Source organism: Ochlerotatus camptorhynchus, unplaced genomic scaffold (assembly GCF_037179485.1).
Source record: "Ochlerotatus camptorhynchus isolate MF236.1 unplaced genomic scaffold, CSIRO-AGI_Acam_v1.1 ptg000019l, whole genome shotgun sequence".
NCBI classification, from domain to species: Eukaryota; Metazoa; Arthropoda; class Insecta; order Diptera; family Culicidae; genus Ochlerotatus; species Ochlerotatus camptorhynchus.
In genome coordinates, this window is record NW_027040511.1 from 356483 (window position 1) to 377683 (window position 21201).

Here is a 21201-nt window from a genome sequence, read left to right on the forward strand (position 1 = left end):
AGTTATGATGCTCTGGCGACCCCGGCATAGTGTTTAGCATCCATACCTCTCACGCCAAAGTCACGAGTTCAAATATCACTCCCGGACAAGTCACAAATGATTCAATAGCGTTAAATATAAATAAATAAAATAAATTAAGCACGGCCGTGAGTTCCACAAGCTGGTCTTCCGGAACATCCGTCAAAACAATCAAATTTTGAAGCAGACCCTACAGCTCCAAGATCGGAAACCCAAATTAGAATTGATTTAGGATTGTGATATGAACATATAATAAATAGAAGCTCCAGATTAACATTAACAGTCGTCACGGCCCCTAATATTTTTAAACACTTGTAGTTGTGAAAGGTGTGGAGTTGGCAGTGGATTAATTCTGTAGAACACCTGCAATATCCGTTAGGGCATGACAGCTTTGAATTCTTTCTATTTCCTCAACTTCAAGAATTAAACAAATGTGGCGCTCTAGTACGGTTTTGATGGTAAAATACCGAAATTGCAAGAATTTCAAAAGTTTTGTTTTCTTGTAAAATTTTGAAATTTTCAAATTCAGAATATGGTTTGAGATTCTACTGCTACCTTCTAAGAACTGAATTTTTTTTGAAATCTCTGGTTTAGAACAAATTTTAGGACCCAAGACCAACATTTCAAAATTATGTTCTGTTCCAAGAAACATTTAAACATCCCAGTTAGAGTTACGTTAACGATTTGGCACTTTTCATGATTCTAGTGGAACATTAACATTTTCGTAATTCTAGGACTTCAAATAAATTTCACATTAGTAACAATTTATTACATAATTATTTTCGCAGTTTAAGGTTGAAGAGCTTTTGGTTGAGAATTTCCTTTTAGTTTCTTTATAATTGCCCATCTTTTTCGCGTAGACTTCTTCAGTGCCAAGTACTCAAGCAGTTAGACTTTAAATTTGTGAGGTTCGATATTATTAAAGTTTAAATTATTATATATAAATAATTAAAGCTGTTACAAAAGTTGTTGAGCATATTCCTAATAGTTTTTGAGTGTTTGGGTTGTAAATTTAATATTTTTTCTATGGCGTGGATTTAGCATCCTGGCACGGATTACAAAATGTCGTGGCGTGATTTTTGCGGATTCAATATAGGGATCTATGTACCCTGAACTTTTCGACTCAATGGATACATTACTCATTTTCTTTAATTATTAGGTACCAAGAGATCATGGCTGACTCTTGATTTAATTTGCAATCCCCACTCTAAGCATTTTCTCATTCCTGCGAATACAAAATAACAAAGTGCATTTCATTGCAAAACTGCACCATCAGCGCTGAGCAGTTTCATCGATGGCAGCAGCATACGAATCAACAACAACGTCAACGTGAACCGGTTTTTGCTAAATTAAATCAAATTAGAATTAATATCTTGCGATGTTGTGCCGTTTTTTTGTAGGATGGGACAGCGATAATTAGCTAAAGATATAAACGATTTTATGAGCAACAGCAGCAGCCGGTTTACGTAGGATATAAAACCGATTATGACGTCCTCCTGATCCATCACTGCCACAGCCAGCAGATGTAATTGCACCAGTCAGCACAGACTGCATCAGGTCGGAAAGTAAAATTTTGCAAAACCCCCGAAGCTCGTTTTATCTTAATTAAGTCGCAAATATTTTAGGAACGATTTCAAAATGTCCATGTTGCAATATATTATTGCAGTATTTTAAATGAATAAATCTAAGTTTTCAAAATGTGCTTCTCGTGAACGTTTAGACATTCTTCATAATTTTGTAAAGTGTCAATTATCAATGTTCTGCACGATTTACATCAACGTGATCTCGACTATTATCACCTCGCTGATGCTGCTACCCGATGATACTGTATCCCGGTAAATAGTGAGTAGACGGGTAGTTTTATTTTTGTATTAAGTTCGAAGATATTAGACTGTCAGTAGAGTTTATGGTAAATACGGTTGAGGGATTTAATTGCAATCTGCACTTCTTACTAGGACCTATCGATATAACCCAGGATTGAAATAGCTGAACTGTTTCAAACTTTCATGCTATCACACGTATTTGGATAGAATCCACCCAGATCGGTTGAATCTGAACCAATCAAAAAATGGGTAAACTAAGTAGGGAGAGCCAAGTTTACCGGAATTCGATCGATGTTCATTTATCAACTTGTCACTCCCAACTTAGTTTACACCTTTTTGGGAAGGTTCAGTTTTGACCGATCTGGGTGGATTCTACCCAAATTTGGGTAGTTTTCAAATATTGTGTATTTTTTACCAAAGGTCTAAATCACAAAGCATAGATTAGATCTCATAATGCTCCATTATACCAAATTTGGTTCAGTTCCAACCTGGATCGGGTATCAAGATTGAGCCAGCCTGTTTTCTGACAGGTTGAGGTTCGCACTGACAAAAAGTTCGGTTTCACACTGGATAGAAACTGGTTCCAACCCAGATAAAAAACAAATTCGTTATTATTAGGGATGTAAATCTATAAAATTTGCAGAAGCATGTAACCAACAACATAAAAAAAATGCAATCTGCCTGAAAGTAAGCTCTCTTTCTTTGATTCATGTCCATCAACTGAATGAAGTATGTGTAGCCAATTCTAGTACGTTGTCAACGGAATTGGCTGCAGCAAACAACATCAGTCATTTTTCCATGCATGGCGTATAATAAAGTCTATTGATACAAAAGTTCCTTTCTGTGAAGATTGACGGTGAAAAATGAACCCTGACATTACACCGCCAGATAACTTTACCTGCTCTGTTTGTTTTTAATTTGATATTTTAATTTGTTTCCGTTTTACTTCCACATGGACGACCGACGTACACATGACACGGAGATGATGAAAAATAATGATAGAGCATACCATAAATCATTCTGGCTATATGTGTATCTACGGGCAAAACTTTACCGCCCCTCCGTCGTAGTCGTTCCGCTCCAAAAGAATGAGAATGTTTATTAATGGAAAAATGTTTTAATTGATGCTTTTTTGTTCTATTTGCACACATCATTATGTAACAAGCTTTTCATAAAATATTTGCCACGAAAATAATCATCCCTGTCTTTTATCTTACATTCGCTCGCTTCCGCAGGGTACGGAAGGAGATTCACAGCAGCAGCAATCGTCCCAGCAACATCAGCCAATGTACTCACCACCCCCACCGCCCCAGCAGCATTCCGGCCAGCAGCAACAACAGCAAAGCAACCATCTGGTGAATCATTCACAACCATCACCCCAACACGGCCAACCGGTTCCGCAGGTGAGCCCCCACATGCCAATGCCGGGCCAAGGGGGTCAGATGCCACCGCAACCCAACAGTTATCCACCGCCGTACGCCTCACCGTACAAATCACCACAGCAGGTAGGTTTGCTTATATTTTTTTCAGTGTGCTTTCTGATTTTCAAGGATAAAATACTAAAAAATTAAAAGTTGATATTTAAGCGTGGATTACATTTACTATGAAAATCATATGTATGGATAAACAAAATGCGTCTTTTAAATTTACTATTGAATGCAATAGAATATATGTTTATGGTCATCACTTGAAGTGATTTTTTTTACGACAGTTAGGGGTAGACGGGGCTAGATGAGCACTCTGTAAGTTTACATCAAAAATCTTATATTTTTAGCAACTGCACATACGTACCTTACAACAATGATCGTAAAGTGCAACGTTCCAAAAAATATTTAGAAATATTCAATAACTATCAAGAAAATGATAAAAAATTGCATACCAAAAAAAAAAAATCTCTTTGCAATAAGTATTACCAATAGTGAAAAAATCTTTTCATGTTTCGTTTGTTACAACTTTTAATTAATTTTTCAACCTGGTGCGGGTATTTTGTTTGATGAACTAAATAATATAATTCTCAAAAACTCAAATATATAATATAAAAACAACATCTGCTATGGATGAAAGCCTTGCCCCGCAAGTGTACTCATCTTGCCATGGGTTTTTTTAAAACGGGGTATCTTTGATAATGCGTATAACTTTGATAGTACACTGGAGTCGCTTTTTACGCGGGGGATACGTGCCGCGTAAAAAAAAAACCGCGTAAAAAAAAACCGCGTAAAAAAATCTACCGAGGTTTTGAATTTTTATATGCTTAAATATTTTTTTATAAATCGGATTTTAATGCCATTCGTAATTATAGCACGCTATGGTCCATATAGACATATTTTAAAAATTTCTGTATTTACACCAAAAATTGTGATTTTTTTAAAAGTATGCCATTCGATTACCTATAGCTTGAATCGGATAATGTGATTGGAATCAAGTCGATAGGTTGTATCGTTGTCGACAAATCGTTAAAAACGTACCGCGTAAATTGCGACTCAGTGGCACTAACCGTGTAAAAAAAAACCGTGTAAAAAAAAACCGCTTAAAAAAAAGAATTCAGTGTATAATATAAAGATTAAATTTACTTGCTGTGCTTTATCCAAATTAAAAACATTGGTTCCATATTGTAGCTAAGGGTATTTCCGTTGATATCGTATATAGTTTTTAAAAAACAATTTTCGTGTTTTTCGCCTTTTTGAAAAAGCACTCAAACCATCACTTATGAAATGTATTTCCAATACAGCCATCACAAATTCAATGTTGTATTCTTATTGCTTATGAGTTTTCTGATTATATACTCATTCAAAGTTTCATATTTAAAGAACTAAAATGTTTGAGTTTCACTAATTTTTTTCTATATTCATCGAGCATTATCAAAGTAACCCCAAATCAAAATACTGAAGTTCGTTCACAAAACTAAAAAAATAGTGCAAATGCTTTAATTTTCGTTCAACATATTACTAACGAATTAATTCTTGGATCCTCAGTACTTGTTTTAAAAATATAAAATTTGAAAAACATTCATTGCTGTAAACAATATTTAGAATATTACGTTTATTTTGCTTATGCTGTACACTGAAAAATGTCTTAGATTAGTGTTGCCATGTGGTACACTGAAAAATTGCAATAGCAGGATCTTCACCAAAATTTTCGAGCCGCTCCGTCTGTCACTTCGTTTGTGGTTTTACGATGTTTTCACAGCAAAAATAAATTTTAATATTACATCCAAGAGGATGCACTTCAGTCATGTCGAACATTTCATGTAATTTTTATGGCCACAAAAATAAACAAATGCAGTAAAAGCAGCGTAATGTCAGTTCATGCACTGTATTGATGATAATTTTGTTCTTTTTGGTAAGTAATATTACACCATATTTTCGATACGATTTTGAAGTGCATCCAGTTTGATGTGCAGGGTTGTTACAACACGCGCGTATTTCGTGGATTTCGTGGATTGCGCGATTTTCGCGGATTGCGCGATTTTCGCGAATTTGTCGAAGATTTGAACTTTCACTCGCAAAAAAAGCGGAAACAAAAATTGTGAAATTCAGTGTAACGTTTTCGTCCCGGATTATTTTGCTTTCATCAATTTTTTTGTTCATTTGGCTCTCAATTTTTTACCGGCTCAATCCAAACACCCTGCAAATAATCGAGAAATGATCTCAATTCCATAAGTCACACCGGATTTACACGGAAATTTCCTGGGGTCTGTCCAATGTGAGACATTTTCGTGGTTTTTTATTTCCAATATGAAAATAACATTTTTCGGTATCAAATAATAAACGAATCGTATATATGCGAGTAATTGCCATGTATACCGGATATTCTAGGTACACAATGCTAAAATGGGTGGTAGATTACTATCATGCATCATACTGTAGGATTGGAGGTTATTGTAGACATGCACATAGTTGTTAAATATCAACATTTGATTTTACACGAATGAATTTTTTCAACGGAAATCCAAGATGAGCAGAGTTTATTTTTCACTTATGTAATTCTTGTAACTCAAAAATGTATGCCAGTTTTTACTTAAATTCAAGACTACTATGTTTGGTAAGCGTAGAATAACTTTGTTATTGCTTGCAAAGTTATTATCAAATGAACAATTCGTGACCAAAATTGTGTATGCCAAGCATGTTTGTATAAAATATTTAACGACGCCGGTGGTGTAGTGGTAAGCGTGATTACCTCTCACCCCAGCAGGCCTGGGTTCAATACCAGTCGGCGCCGCCGGGATGTTCTGAGGCATAACATCTCTGATCACGCCTTCCTTCGGATGGGAAGTAAAGCCGTTGGTCCCCGGTTCATGAGTTGATGGGTCGATAGGTAGGGTCCAGGTGTGGGAGCTGCCTTCCTGGCACGTCAGTAGCATTGGTGCTCAGCACGGAAAACAAGATCGACGGAAAAAAACAAACCAAAGGAAAAAAAAGCATGTTTGCCACCCTGCATTTCATTATTATAGAGTTTATATAATAGAAACCAAGTGAAATTTTTCCATTTCAATAAAGTTTTGACATTTTCGGAATAAGAGTATTTTTTTCCAGAAGTAGAAGAATGCTTGAATTACTCATTTGTATTCACCCTATCAATGTTACCTTTCTTTTTTTACATATTTCAAAATACTATTTTTTCTGTGTAGAAGAACACACAATGTTGTTTATCGAATCTCGGCAATTTCAACAGATTTTAACAGCCGAGAAATATTAGCGAAAGTGACAGTTTGCCTTATTTCAGAAAGTGTTTCGCTGAATCAAACCTCATTTTTACTGAGATATCAGTAAAATGTGTTGCCAAACATGCGGCTGTGCAAATCTCAGTAAAAAATGCCGAGCTGGCAAAACAAAACTAATTATGACGATATTTTCTTGAAGCATTAACAAACGATTTTTGGAAATTACTAAGACACTAGCAGGCATGTGATTTATGTGAACATACATAAGATCTTAAAGAAAAGAGGACATTAAACAGTAAAAATATCTTTGAAAAATGCTAACATAAGAAAGTTTGTATGCACTTTTCACATGTTGTTCATGAATTTTGTTCGCCCTCGCCCCACTGTGTAGTGGCTGAAATTATCTTAGAGTAAGAGTAAATAAATGTGTTTCAGGCATATGTGAACGCATAATTCCTCCTAGTAGAATCTTACCTGTCCATTTTAGAACCTATACAAAACATAAGAAAAAAAACCCCGTCTTTCACATTATGAATCATTGGCAAACGTATTCAATCATCATGGCATGGCTACCCCTAAAATTTACATCAAATACATCCAGAATCTGATACTGTGGTATAAACATAATACCGAGCTCAAAGCAAACAACACTGTGCCAGTCTATAGGTAGGCAGGCGCAGGATGAGAGAAAAATGCCGATGTTGAGAGAAAAAAAACAGAGGTAAACAAAGCATCAAAAAAAATCTCGATAAGTGACCACATGTTGCTGAAAGCTTGGCTGCACGAAGGAGACAAAAGAATAACAGAGAGAATGTGTAAAAAGTAGCACACAGGAACGCAACATAATCAGTGAGAATGAAAAATGAAACAGCCCAGGCTTACCACCCACCTCCCAAGCAGCTCTGCACCTCAGCAACGTAGCCTGCCATACCAACCAAGATACCAACACTGCCGCAACAAATCGATTTGGCTTAGCCTGAAATTGAATCTTGAATTTCTTTCCCCTTTTATATTTTTGTAAAGATTTTATTTCTTTCTCATTTCATTATTTTTATCCATCATTATTCTGAGTAACGATCCGCGGCCTCGCGCATGGTATTGTCACATACACATTTGCACACAACGCCATGACTTTATGTTTTTGTTAATATACCTTCATGTCGTGATAGACGTTAGATGTTGTATGTTCGTATGCGTTGTTGTTCTGAGGGGGCTTTGAACAAAACAATAAAAACAAAAATGTGCTCAAGTATTTTTTGAATGTTTTAAAAGTAATCTACAGATAAAAATTGTAACTACAACAATTTTTAATTTGACATTTTTAAATTAAGGGTTGTAGCTTCCAGATGAAAATGTGCCATTGCCAGACCCCTCGTTGATTGCTTTGATGGTATGGGGAACACACTTCAATGCATACGCTATGTGCATAATCTCCCACTATTTATCTCGATCTAAATATATACCCGTGTTCCATAAACACACTACTGCAGGAGATAGGTACACACAACACTTCCCTCTCGTTCGAATGTAGTAGTGATGGCGGATTCTCTTCGTTCAATCGCGCCCGAATGGCCGACACAAAGCTCAGCATAAATCGAACGAGGTAGTAGTGTGAAAGCAGCTGGCATTTCATTGACAGTACAGTCGGTTTCTGATTCGCCGGTATCAAAAATAATCATCCCAAGTGCGTTGAAGCCATCAGCCGAACATATTCAGCGTGGTTAGGTTTTTGTTTGCTCGGAATATCATTCTGACACAACCCAAAACAATCTCTGGTGACATCACAAAGGAAACCAAAACATTAGCATTATTGCGTAGCAGCTTCAAGGGCTATTTAGATCGTTTGAGAGTGAACTAAAAAGGTTCTTTTAAAACGACATTGAATCGTAGTTGGTGAGTAGACGATAGAATTTAAACGAGGAAGTGCTGTCATTTCAGCTGAGTGTGAGTTTCAGTGCACCTAAAGGCAAATCTCGATGAGCATGTTAAAGGGGTTTAAGCCAAATGTAAACATTGACAACATATTTACAGGGCTGCCAAGTGTTTTAGAAAAAGTCTCGAGATCGAAAAAAAAAAATCTTCACTGCTTCTTTTCAAATAGTTGAGCTGGGGGAGGGGCGGTAGGGCTTTCAATATATATATACATACATTCATACATGTAAATACGTCCTACATACATATTGTATATACATTTTGTTTAAATTGATGTCATTATCCATAGTCTTAAAATCAAGAATTCGGGGAGAATACTAGCCTTTAAAAGAGTAACTGAATAAATTTTCAGAATTTTGGAAGTTTCGGAACATCAATAATCTTTGAGAAGTACGGAAGTGGCCTTCTTGACTGCGTCGGATTGAAAGTACATGGTCTTGGTCTAGGTAATTAAGTAATTAAAAATGACAAATTAGTATTTAACGTAATAAAAATTAAATTCGTATAATTAATTGAAAGCCGTTGTAATTATTGTAATTAAAATACGCGTTCCCATAATTATTTTTAATTTAATGACGTGTAAAAACATCCAGTTCCTTGTTAAGGAACCATTCAAAAATCTTTCTTGATGAAAACCCACAAAACATGAACATATTTGAATGAATCAATGTATTCATTATGAATTATGAGGAGAGTTCGATAAGTTCTGAGGATAATTCGTCAATAAGTATAAGGTGTATATCAAAGGAATTCTGAAGAGATTTCCAATGGCATTCTGTGGAGTATTTCAATGCAATTCCTATGAAAATTTCATGGAAACTCAAAGTGAAATTTAATAAAAATACTGAAGTATATTTTAAGGAATTCGATAGATGTTTTGGGGGAATACTAAAAACATGCTGAGGAGAATTTCAAGGTAGTTCTGCTAGAACCAAACTGTATATGAGAAATCAGCTCAGCAAGACGAAATTTGAAGATGCGGGAATGTGCGTCTGTGCACGCGTACTTATCTAGGAAAGCTTTCTCTGAGATGGCTTATCCGATCAATATGGTTGATATCTCATATGGCATATTACGTCTGTTTGTACTTTTTTTTTTTTGATCGTTCAGTTTGTACGTATTCTTGAAGAGGAAATCATACTAATACAGTGCAATGCCTAAATATCATCCTTATTCGCATAATCGCTATCGGAACTGGTACAAACATGACCAAAGTCAACGGCGCCGGTGGTGTAGTGGTAAGCGTGATTACCTCTCACCCCAGCAGGCCTGGGTTCAATCCCAGTCGGCGCCGCCGGGATGTTCTGAGGCATAACATCTCTGATCACGCCTTCCTTCGGATGGGAAGTAAAGCCGTTGGTCCCCGGTTCATGAGTTAATGGGTCGATAGGTAGGGTCCAGGTGTGGGAGCTGCCTTCCTGGCACGTCGGTAGCATTGGTGCTCAGCACGGAAAACAAGATCGACGGAAAAAACAAACCAAAGGAAAAAAAAAAAAAAAACGGCCAAAGCGTGCTGGTGCATGTGCAAATATTATGAAATCCACAATCATATACGATTTAAATAAGTCGTATAGGATGCACATATTAGCTAGAGGCCTACCAAAGTGGAGACCATTTGCAATTCTGATTTATGACATGGCCTCTGAATTTGACTAGCAATAGGTGTTAAGTTGGGTTGTGAAGGAACTGAAACCGAGACATAAAAAACAAGCATAAGCGTCTAATTTTGTTTCTAGATAATATTAAAAACGATTAAGATGGATTTCTTAGATAATTTTAAAGAAATTCTTTAACAAATCCAAAAGAAATTATGTAAAGAGTTCCAAGATAAATCTCACTAGGAAAAAGAATACAAGATTCTGAGACTTCGGATAACTTTTCACTTTAAGAGTCGAAGTCTCCCAAATAGAATCAAAAATAATACCTTTGGCTTAAATATTTTTATGAATATTCCGAAGATGTACGATTAACAGAAATATTCAAAAATGCTGTAATTTTTAACATTGGTAATTTAAAATAAATCAAATGTCTGAGACTTCTTAGCATTTTAGAATTCACGAGTTTTTTTTGTAGATGTTGAAATCAAACATATTTTCAAAACTCTAGGGCACTGGAATTTTTTAAGATCGTTTTGTATACACATTGAAAATTGCAAGATTTGGAATGATTTTTCTTAGTTAACTCACAGACAAACAGGCGTAACACTTCATTGTGTATCTTCGTTCACGCATTTAACGGTTGATTTGAATATTATCAGTTCCGCGAACTACTCGCCGCAGCGCTAGCATCGGATCACTTTGACGTTTCTATACATTCTATAGAACTTTTATGCAATATTGTTTTAGAGAGCAAGCTTGTTTTCCGCGAAAAGCCCGAGAGGTGTCGTTACTGAGGTCCTATGTTTTGAGATACTATGTTTTCAAGACAAACTTTTTCAAAGAGCTACGTCTGTTCGTCTGTGGTTAATTTATCTTCCTTTGAAATATGATCACTTCATTAGAAATTCCCTCCCCTCCTCTATTATGATGATGTAGAGATGAACTAGCCAGCGACTAAAAATCTCTAATAAAGCTTAAAAAAATATGAATTCTGGTTACGTCCTTGTTAATAATTATTACAGACAAACAGACATAACACATTGAATATTTCTCACTGTAAAACATCGTCGCTAAGACATTACCGCCATCTGTTGAGTACACTGTGGTGGGCACTACACTGAACAGATGGCGGTAGTGTGTAAACGTCAAACGCAAGGGAATTGACTATGCGCGCCACAGGTGGCGGTACTACCAACTACGATACTTTTAAATTGTCCGTTAAATGCTTGTTCGATGAACAACTTGCGAGTGTTATGTCTGCTTGTCTGTGTAATTACCATTTTCAAGAATCTGCTTATAATCACAGAGAACAGACATGGACATTATTTTACACAAGTTTCTGACCGAACTTGAACGTCTGTTCTCTGTGTTATTTTAGTCCAAATTTTCACTTGCGTGCTACAAAATCGACTTTAATTTCCAAACTTTTTCATATGTCTTCAAAGTTCACACATTAAATGTCTTCAAAATGAAGACATGTCTTCAAATCTGACCAAAATTTGAGGTAAATTGTGTGGTCACGTCTTCCTTCGGAAGGGAAGTAAAGCCGTTGGTCCCGGCCCATGTGTGTTGAATGGGTATGATATCCTACGCAGGTGTAGAAGCTACCTTCCTGCATATTCAATTGTCGTCAATGAATGGCAATCGATGTCCGTCGGTGATTGACACTAGATTTTGTAAGAGACCGACGTTAAATAAAAGAAATAAGAAGAAAAATTAAATTGAGTGGGTTTTAGCACACCATATCTGGATAAACAATAGAAAACAAAGCGTTTCAAAGCCCTTTCCTCACAAAGCGATGGCCATCCACGCAAACCAAGCCCATCATCGGATAGGAGAAACTTTCCCCTAAACGATGATGGTGTTGGTTTGTGAGGGCAGCCTTCAATTTGTGAGGAAAGGGCTTTGGAACGGTTTGTTTACAAATGTTGATGGACCCTTTTCTATTGTTGATCCAGATATCCGATGATCTTTATAGATACGTAGCTCGGTTAATTTAAAAATAGTTTCAGTTACATGTATTACGATGTAACGGAACTGACTTGTTTTTCCGCTGATTTCTCGTAAACGACCATCTAACCGCGTAGAGAGTCCTATTCTGCGAGTGAGATGAGGTAACTCATCTCTTATGCTACATTTTAAATTATCGATCTAGAAGAACGTATGCCAACTATCCACCCCATGATACACGTGTTGTAAATTGAAACTACTATCAATAAGCTGAAATTTCGCAACTAAATATGGTGTCTGCAATCAAATATTCTATTATCTGCTTGATAGTGCATATATTTATGTTTATGTTTGTTAATAAGATAAGCAACAGAAATGATAACTCATTCACATAAGGGATCCGGCTTAATTTAATTTGAAAGTTTCGAATTTCGCTCTACAATCATTCCATGTTTCGAGATCGTTATTTCGTACCATATAATGGGCTAACATATTTATCAGTTAAATTGATAATATCAATCAAGCGAACCATTTATGTATGAAACGTAACGTTCACTCGTAACTAAATCCGTTTCTTGTCCTGTTTCTCCCATTCCTGACAGACCATGATGCAAATGCAACCGCATCTTCAACATCACAGTCAACCACCGATGCACCCGGGCCAAGCTCAACCTCAGCCGCCACCCCACCACATGCAGATGAACCCTATGACCGCCCAGCAGCAGCAGCAAATGATGGTCCAGCAACAGCAGATGGGAATGCCACCGCAACAGCAACAACAACAAATGCAGCAAAACCACCTTACCAATGCAAACATGAACGGAATGATGAATATGGGCATGACACCACCGCAATCGCACTACATGAATCAACAGGTAAGTCAAATGCTAGTTTCTCCTCCTTTTCCTAGAGAGAATCCATTTCCACGGGTCAAATTTGTAGAAAGGCGGCGTTGTAACAGTCTAATATCCTCGAGATTTTTTTAATTAGTTAAATCTTTATTTTCGATCAAATTGAGCGACAATAATGCGTTTTCTGAAAACACCAAGATTATACTGGCCTCAGTATATTTGTTTAGTTGCCTTATCCAAACTTATTCTAAAGTTCAGTACAAAGTACTAACAAACTAACTCTCGAGAAGCAAAAGAAAAGCGCAGACATTGTGAGGCACGTTATAGCGAGTGTCGTGCAACTGCCTTATGTACATACACGAACAGCTTCGAAATAAATTTAAAGCGTGAACCGAAAAGTTTCTGGTCGTCAAAAACCGTAAAAGTGGATAACGTATTCCAGAGAATGTATCGTAGATTCGACTGGCAATACTTCCAAAGCATTTGTCAACTTATGCGCCGATTTCTTTCGCAGCGTGCGTAATGACGATTCTCCCACCATTTCCACAACGGAGCTAAGCAACATTCCATCACTAAACGTAAGTTTGCCACTGTCACGCAAAACAACGTTTTTTTTTTCAGCCTTGATGAAGCTCGAAGTTTCCAAAAGCGCCGGCACAGATCTAAATTTCGTGAAAGAATGTGCTGAATCTTAAAAAAAATCCTGTCAGGCTTATCTTCAATCGATCGAACGTTCGTTCCCAGAAGTGTCGGCTGGATGGAATGCTGTACTAATATCAACATGAAGTTTTAGTGCGATAATTTATTAGCTACAGAAAGTTCTGAAGAGGAAAGGTTGATAGTTCCGCTAGAGTACGACAGTGTGAAAATTTATTAGAAGTTTAAATTGAGCGAAGGGCCATTAATGCGGCAGTACTAGTCAAGCGCACACTCCGGTACCTAGCTCATCCATCAAATCCACAGGTAAAAGAGTTCGCGTTTGTCTTGCTCATATACTGTCTGCTGCTGTGGAAAATAGTTCTAGCGACGTTTATTACTACCTAAGGCCCCACAGTACCGCAGGGCATTATTCTCGGCTCTCATTTTCATTTTGCTAATAAATGACCTCATCGCACGTCTGAATTCCGGGAAATTATTGTACGCTGCCGATTTGAAAATTTACAAGACAATTTCCTCGACTGGTGCGCTTTGCAAGCCGATATAGATGAGCTGACCAGCTGGTGCTCAACTTATGGTATGCAGCTGAACTTCACTAAATGTAAATCGATTATTTTCTACACAACCCCTATAGGGTTATACAAGGCTCCTTTATGCAGAATTCTGCACATGAAACCGTCGTACTGCGCTTCGATGAGGTTGACGATTTTATCTGGGACTTCCTGGATTCTCGTGATTGAGTCGGTCGAGAGCTTTTTTGTAGTCAATCAATTCCAAATATAGGGACTCTTAGAATTCGTTGACTTGCTCCAGGTTTATACGGAGCGTGACAATATGATCCACACATAAGCTTCCTGCTGCCGCCGGTGAGTAGTGTCGATCTTCTTCTGTATCCGATTGAGGATAACCTTGCACAGAACTTTGAGAACAATACACAGTAGCATTATGCCTCGCCAATTGTCGCGCACACTCAGATGCCCTTTCTTAGGGACCTTCACTAAGACGCTCCTGTCGGCCGGAAAAGTAGTGGTGTTTCAGATATTACAGAATAGTTTATGCAACAATTGTGCGGACATCATGGGGTCAGCTTTGAGCATCTTTGCTGATTTCCCTTATAAAAATAACTATAAAAAGGAGTTTAACGTGTTCGGGGTATCATCCAAAGAATTTGTGGTATAGTTTACGCATCCGTGCTATCGTTCGTTAATAGTTTTTGATTATTATGGTTGCGATCGCCTCCGAGAGCCTTGTTGGATTTCATGCTTCGAATAGCTGCTTCTATATCCTGCAGTGATGGAGCCTCGGAATTGACGCGAGTGATATGCTGCACCCTTCGCGGATTATGCCGAGATGTTGATGGCTGGTTGACCGTCGAATAAGTTGTTCGATGTCCTCAAACCAACGTTTCAGCTGGTCAGTGAAGTCGGTAAGCAACTTTCCAGTCGCGTCTTTTAATGGCATCTTTGGGTTCATGCTTGCTCCACTCAGGTGTCGTGAGATATCGTAGAGGAAAAGATTTCGCCAGTTGTTGAGGCTTTCTCGCCTTCGTTGACCAGGGACGAGCATGTGTAGCCTATTTACTTGCTTCTCTAGAGCCGAGTACCATTGGCGGGCTTCGTTCTTGACTGCTTTAGTTCTCAGTCTTCCATCCATGATCCACTCTTGTCTCCGAGTGTCCAACTCACCCATATTATTCTTACACGTCTCGATAAAGACATTCTTGATGGCCGTTCCCTGCTCTTCTACGCTGCTGGGTCTCAATTTCTTCAACGAAAGATCATTTCACTGGTAGAGTTGTATTGCCTAGTCAGCATTTTCGGCTGAGGCATGTGATCGATATAATTTTCGGTATGTCCGTCATGGGAGACCCACGGTACTTTTTGCGCTGAGTACTTAGTAGGAGACCGGGGAGTGCTTTTACTGGAATACGAAAATATAACAGTACATGTCAAGACGGTAATGTTCGAGCAACGGACTTCATTTAGTCCCAGGATTCCTAACTTCCTTGCGCCTCGCTGGAGAGTTGGGCCAGCTTACCTGGTTAATACAATTCTTGTCCGTTGTGTTGCGCTAAAATTCGTTTCCCTAAAATCAGTTCGTAATCTTGTTCTGTTGGTTTCTATAACAATTGATGGATTCGGAGACACTAGATGGCTAGCCTAATGTCTTCTTGATGGTGCTGCCATCATAGGTGTAGTTTCCGGAGGGAAAAAAACAGTTTTTATTCAGTCGCTGAACGCCAGTAAGACAATGCATGAGTCGCACCTCTATGGTGGACATAGGTTCAGTGAGGTGGGTTTAGATACCAACTCGAAGACGGATATTCTAGTATTCCGAAGAAACTTAAAAACCTATTTTTTTGTTGACCACCCGTTAACCACAACCGAAGACAACATATCAAGAAGACTGGCAACTCTGCCATTTTCTCATACGACCGCTATGAGACCGGCAAAATCGCGTCATCTACCGCGAAAAGGTAAATGCTTCGAACGAATTGGATAGCAAAGATTACAACCTCAAAAGAATGGTTTGTATATTTGCTCATTTCTCTATGCGTTACTTCCACCTTCACTCGAGCGCAGCGGTACTGTATCTGTCGCTTGGATTCTGGCAGAGTTGCCAGTCTTCTTGATTTGATGTCTTCGCCACAACTTACGAATCGTTTGTTAGCGAGCCACAAAGCTCCGTTGAACCCTCACTTACTTCAAGCGTAACCTTCATCGGCATAATTTCTACGAGTTTAGTAAAGTTTGTATGAATCAAGATAGTTCAATTATATCTTGATTTCGTTAAATCATCAATATATTTCTATTAAAATACTTGTTTTCTTTAAAAAAAAAATTAGTGATCATGCATATGGATGTAAACGGTATGTTCATATATCTGTAAGACACGCGATAATGGGCTTTCTAAACCTTCTACAAATTTCTCTTGAATTCATAGTCCTGTGTTCTATTAAATCACAAAATCATCACGCTTTGACGATACAAATACGAATAATAAATTAGTATTCTTCGCACCTGACAGATGTCGCACAGTCAGCAACAAGGACAACAGCACCCGCAGGCTCCTGGCCACCAGATGCAGCAGCAGCAACAGCAACCGGGTGGACACATGAGCCCCCACCAGGTTGCTCCACCACTGTCCGGCAGCCCGCCGCAGCAGAACGCAACTCCCCAGCAATGTATCCGTCACGGTTGTCAGAACCCGGCGATCGTCAATTCCGACTGGGAGGATGAGTACTGCAGTAACGAATGCGTCATTACACACTGCCGGTAAGTTTTATTTAGTTTAGTATTTAAGCAGGAACAGACAGCTAATCCTTTAATGTCCGCTTGCAGGGACGTCTTCGGCAACTGGGTTCAAACCAACAATCCGCAACAGCAAACATACTCGGCTGTTAAGTAAGGAGTTGGCCAATGAGCCTTTGATGCAGCCCAGGAAGGCAAACAAAAAAAAAGCGAAAGGGTGCAATCGCAAGAGGCTCCCGTTCAAAGCGTAACTATACATAACTATAATCGATTCGTAATTAATTGTTATTACTAAAACAAAATTACACACTTTTTACAATGATACAACTTTTAAACTAAGACATAACACACTATAGCTAATAAGACGTAAACAATAAATGAAAACATTATAAAACAAAATATTAATGAATTGAATTCAGCAAAACTAGTAATCTAATGATTAGACATAAAACTAATACGACAGAAAAGACAGCCAAAAGTTGCAATTACTTTTAGTGAAACATTCAAACAGAAGCAAAAGAAAACAAAACTTGTTAAGCAATTTCTATCGTACATCAATCGTTCCCCTTCGTTTTGTTTCATAAGCCTATAAATATTTGTGTAAATACTTTCAAACTTATTTCTTCCCATGAGAAGCAAATGCAAACGGAGAGTAAATGCAGAAACATACCGCGAGGCTGTATATTGTTATTCCTCTTCTTAATTTATCTTGATGATGTTGTTTTCAATTAGTTTGTAAAGTGAGATGAACGATCACAATATAGGCAAATAATAAATAAGATAAGTAGTTGTCGTTACTGAAAACCAACAAATAAATTACTTTGTAGTATAGAACAAAAAACACAAACACATCCACATTCAAGCAAAGCAAGAAACACATACTAAAATAATGGAAAAGAAGCGAACAACTCATATTAGGCTAAATTTGAGTGTAAAAAATAGCAAGTTCCGAAGCGTATTATAAAAGAAGGAAGCAATTGTCAGTCGGAAGCGGATCGAATGCTGGAAGCATTCGGTGCTAAATGGTTGAAAGTTGAATATCTACCAACTCTCAGAACTTCAGTGCAAGCCATCCTCATTACCATCGTTCATTGCTAAAATCATTACATGAAAACTCTAAAATAAAACACCCTCTTTTCGAGAGAAGAAAATGCATAAAAACCAATAGAAAAATCTCATTTGTTGGGTAAAGAGTCCCAGTCTGATTGTCTGACTCCAGCAACAAACAGTGGCAAAAATAATGACGAGTGGCTCTTGCAAGAAGAAGGAAACCAACATGCATACTAATAAAAAAAATACTATTTTGTAGAAAGTTAATCGAGTGTTTGTCTATTTCATTGTCTATCACATTTTCCTATCATTCAAAAGTACTTTAAAGGTGACATCCACGGACACAACCGGCTTGGCTCATTGGCGCTGGTAATAAATCAGATCACTTGAATTATTGTTAGAACCACTCAACATGGATTCCACATTTTAGTGAAATATCTGCTGCTGCTCAACTTGTAACTCTACTAGCTTCAAGGTAGAAAGTCAAGTTTTTTTTCGGTTGGGACTTGCTCCTCCAGCTCAGGCAATTGAATTTATTTCAAAAGTTGCCCATTGCTCCCGCTTGTTGTGAGGGAGTTTTCGTTACAACCCTGATTTATAGTCCACCACCTGCGGAAAACCAGTAAAACAAGTCAGAATATACATATTTCGGTATAATTTTTGTACAGAGAACAGACCTCCAAGTTCGGTTAAAAACTTTTGTAAAGTTAAGTGGAAACGTCGCCGTTACGTGGCGCTAGCATCTCTTGATTTCCTCTATAAATTTATCACTTTCGACCAATTTGGCTAGTATCGATGGCTGACAAAGACAGCGTAATCAGAGAAAACTGGGTTCAATCACAGAGACCACAGAGAACAGACGTTGAAACTCGGTCAGAAACTTGTGTAAAATAAGTGGGAACGTCGCCGTTACGTCATAGAGAACAGACATGGAGGCTCGAACAAAATTTCTCTAAAAACTTGTGTAAAGATTCCTATTCGACTTAAGCGCCACTAACGGCGACTTCCCCACTTAAAAACCCTCTTTGACAACATGATGGCGCTGGCGTTGCACAAATTACACTAGGCACTAAATGCTAGTAGCGCCAAGTGGCAATTTTCAACAGAAAATTTATCGATATTTAGCGCCAAATTGGTCGAAAGTGGAAAATTTAGAGAGAAAATCAGGAGATGCTAACACCACGTAACGGCGACGTTCCCACTTATTTTACACAAGTTTCTGACCGAGCTTCAACGTCTGTTCTCTGTGGTTACGTTAAATTGGTCGAAAGTCCACACAAGTTTATGGTGGAAGTTGGACGTCTGTTCTCTGTGATAATAAGAAGCATAACGCTATACTGCCCATAATCGCATATCAGTCCCATATGGATAGGAAATCAAGCAAAGATGGGACTGATATGCGATTATGGGTAGTATAGCACAGAGAACAGACGTTCAAGTTCGGTCAGAAACTTGTGTAAAATAAGTGGGAACGTCGCCGTTACGTGGTGTTAGCATCTCCTGATTTTCTCTATAAATTTTCCACTTTCGACCAATTTGGCACTAGTATCGATAAATTTTCTGTTAAAAATTGCCACTTGGCGCTACTAGCACTTAGTGTCTAGTGTAATTTGTGCAACACCAGCGCCATCATGTTGTCAAAGAGGGTTTTTAAGTGGGAAAGTCACCGTTAGTGGCGCTTAAGTTGAATAGGAATCTTTACACAAGTTTTTAGAGAAATTTTGTTCGAGCCTCCATGTCTGTTCTCTGTGTCTAGATGCTCAAAAACTTGATCTACAGTTGGAAAATTTAACTCTGTATCGTTTTTGCAAGAATCCTGCTGGTGTTGACAAAAATGGAAAATAAGAATAATGGTTATGATTTTCCGGATTTCTTGTGTGTGAATAATTGAGGCACAAATCTGAACAAATTAAAGCATTTTTCATTGAACATCTTGCAAATTTCCCCCGGTAATTAATTATATGATTTGAGTAGTAGCTATACTGAAGATCCGAAAGATGTCGCCCCTTCAGTGGTAGGAAAATCATTTTTGCAGTATGGAGAATATCAGAAAATCCACGATTTGTGACTAAACATGCTTTCACAGAGGGAAACAAATAAACGAGTGTTTACCTTATCACCATAGTAATGTACTCGTGCAATTTTTGTGCATCTAAAACTGCCCATAAAGGCGATAATGAATAAAAACTGAAAATTTTCATGCATTTCCAAATGGTTTCCTACCATTCCCATACATTCGAAAGTGACTGGCCCTCTGGATGTGGATGATGTCAAAAACAACAAAACATGATTAATTGATGAATCTACGCGAAACTTCCATACGATTTGACAGGTAGCAAAACGTCATTATCATTTTCACATCATTTCCATCTGCCGGTCGACCGTAACGTAAATTCATCAATTCGACAGTGAGCATGCATAAGGGCCTATACGCGATGATCGATTCTCTTCGTCGATTTTCTCTTTTGTTAATAACTCGTTAGATTTAACGTTTCTCGGTGCGTTTGCTGTTGCTTTTGATAGCCAATACATACTACCTTTTACTACTCTGCATTGAACAAATTCTAGAAAATTGTTTCGCTTAGCTGTAGCAATGCAAAGAGAAAATCGATGAAGAGAATCGATCATCGCGTATAGGCCCTTATGCATGCTCACTGTCGAATTGTTCTATTTTCCACAGTTCTGAACTGAACTGTGGAGAATAAAACAATTACCGGGGGAAATCTTGCAAATTTCCCCCGGTAATTGTTCAATGAAAAATGCTTTAATTTGCATTGCCGATAATACTTATTCCGATGTAAACAACCGGCAAGACAAACGGTTTGGTTGTCGTTTCCTCTCGAACTCGCCTGGTGCATTGAAAAAGCTTTTTAATTTCTCCATACATCTTGAATACATACATCCACCAGCCCATACGATCGAAGGCTGCTCGCCCTTTAGTGGTTAGTGCACTGAAAAAAGTTTTCATTTAGGAACGCACATAGGGTAAATGTTGGCTTCGGCACCCATTGACTGTTTTCGGCAACCAAAATATAAACGTTAATTTCACTATGTTTTCCCATCAACGCACTTCCCTGAATGTGTCCAAACGATTGTTTAGCCTTTCAGCTTCAATCTGATTATATTTGAACGATCGAGCAATTCAGTAATGCTACATTTTTCTTCAAATAAAGCATACGCACTACAAAATTAGGTTGATTTCGAATTGCCGGTAATAGAACAGCTGGTTAACACGCAGTTCTAATGGGAAGGTTGCCGAAGAAAAAGAGACTGCCGACAATAGTCACACTCACCTGAGAAGTTTGGAGCGTTGTAAAAACGCTTTCAAAACGTTTTGAAAAATTCTGTCGATTGGAATGGATAGAGAAGCAAGCAGCAGATGAATGTAAACAAACAGTGACGCTGAGAAAA

At 37.9% G+C, this 21201-nt stretch overlaps 1 protein-coding gene across 4 annotated transcripts in view; it reads left to right on the plus strand.

The window, feature by feature from the left end:
- The window catches only part of LOC135702970 (myb-like protein Q), a 193546-nt gene extending 175489 nt beyond the window's left edge, over positions 1-18057 (plus strand). For 3 of the 4 annotated variants that reach the window (XM_065224051.1, XM_065224067.1, XM_065224059.1), the window contains 4 exons: positions 3077-3346; positions 12584-12856; positions 16517-16764; positions 16831-18057. In XM_065224051.1, the coding sequence (XP_065080123.1) occupies positions 3077-3346; positions 12584-12856; positions 16517-16764; positions 16831-16897 (858 nt within the window). In that variant the 3' untranslated portion in view covers positions 16898-18057. Of the gene's footprint in view, positions 1-3076; positions 3347-12583; positions 12857-16497; positions 16765-16830 lie in introns of all 4 variants that reach the window. The other variant, XM_065224076.1, reaches the window with a different exon arrangement.
- Positions 18058-21201: the final 3144 nt, after the last annotated feature.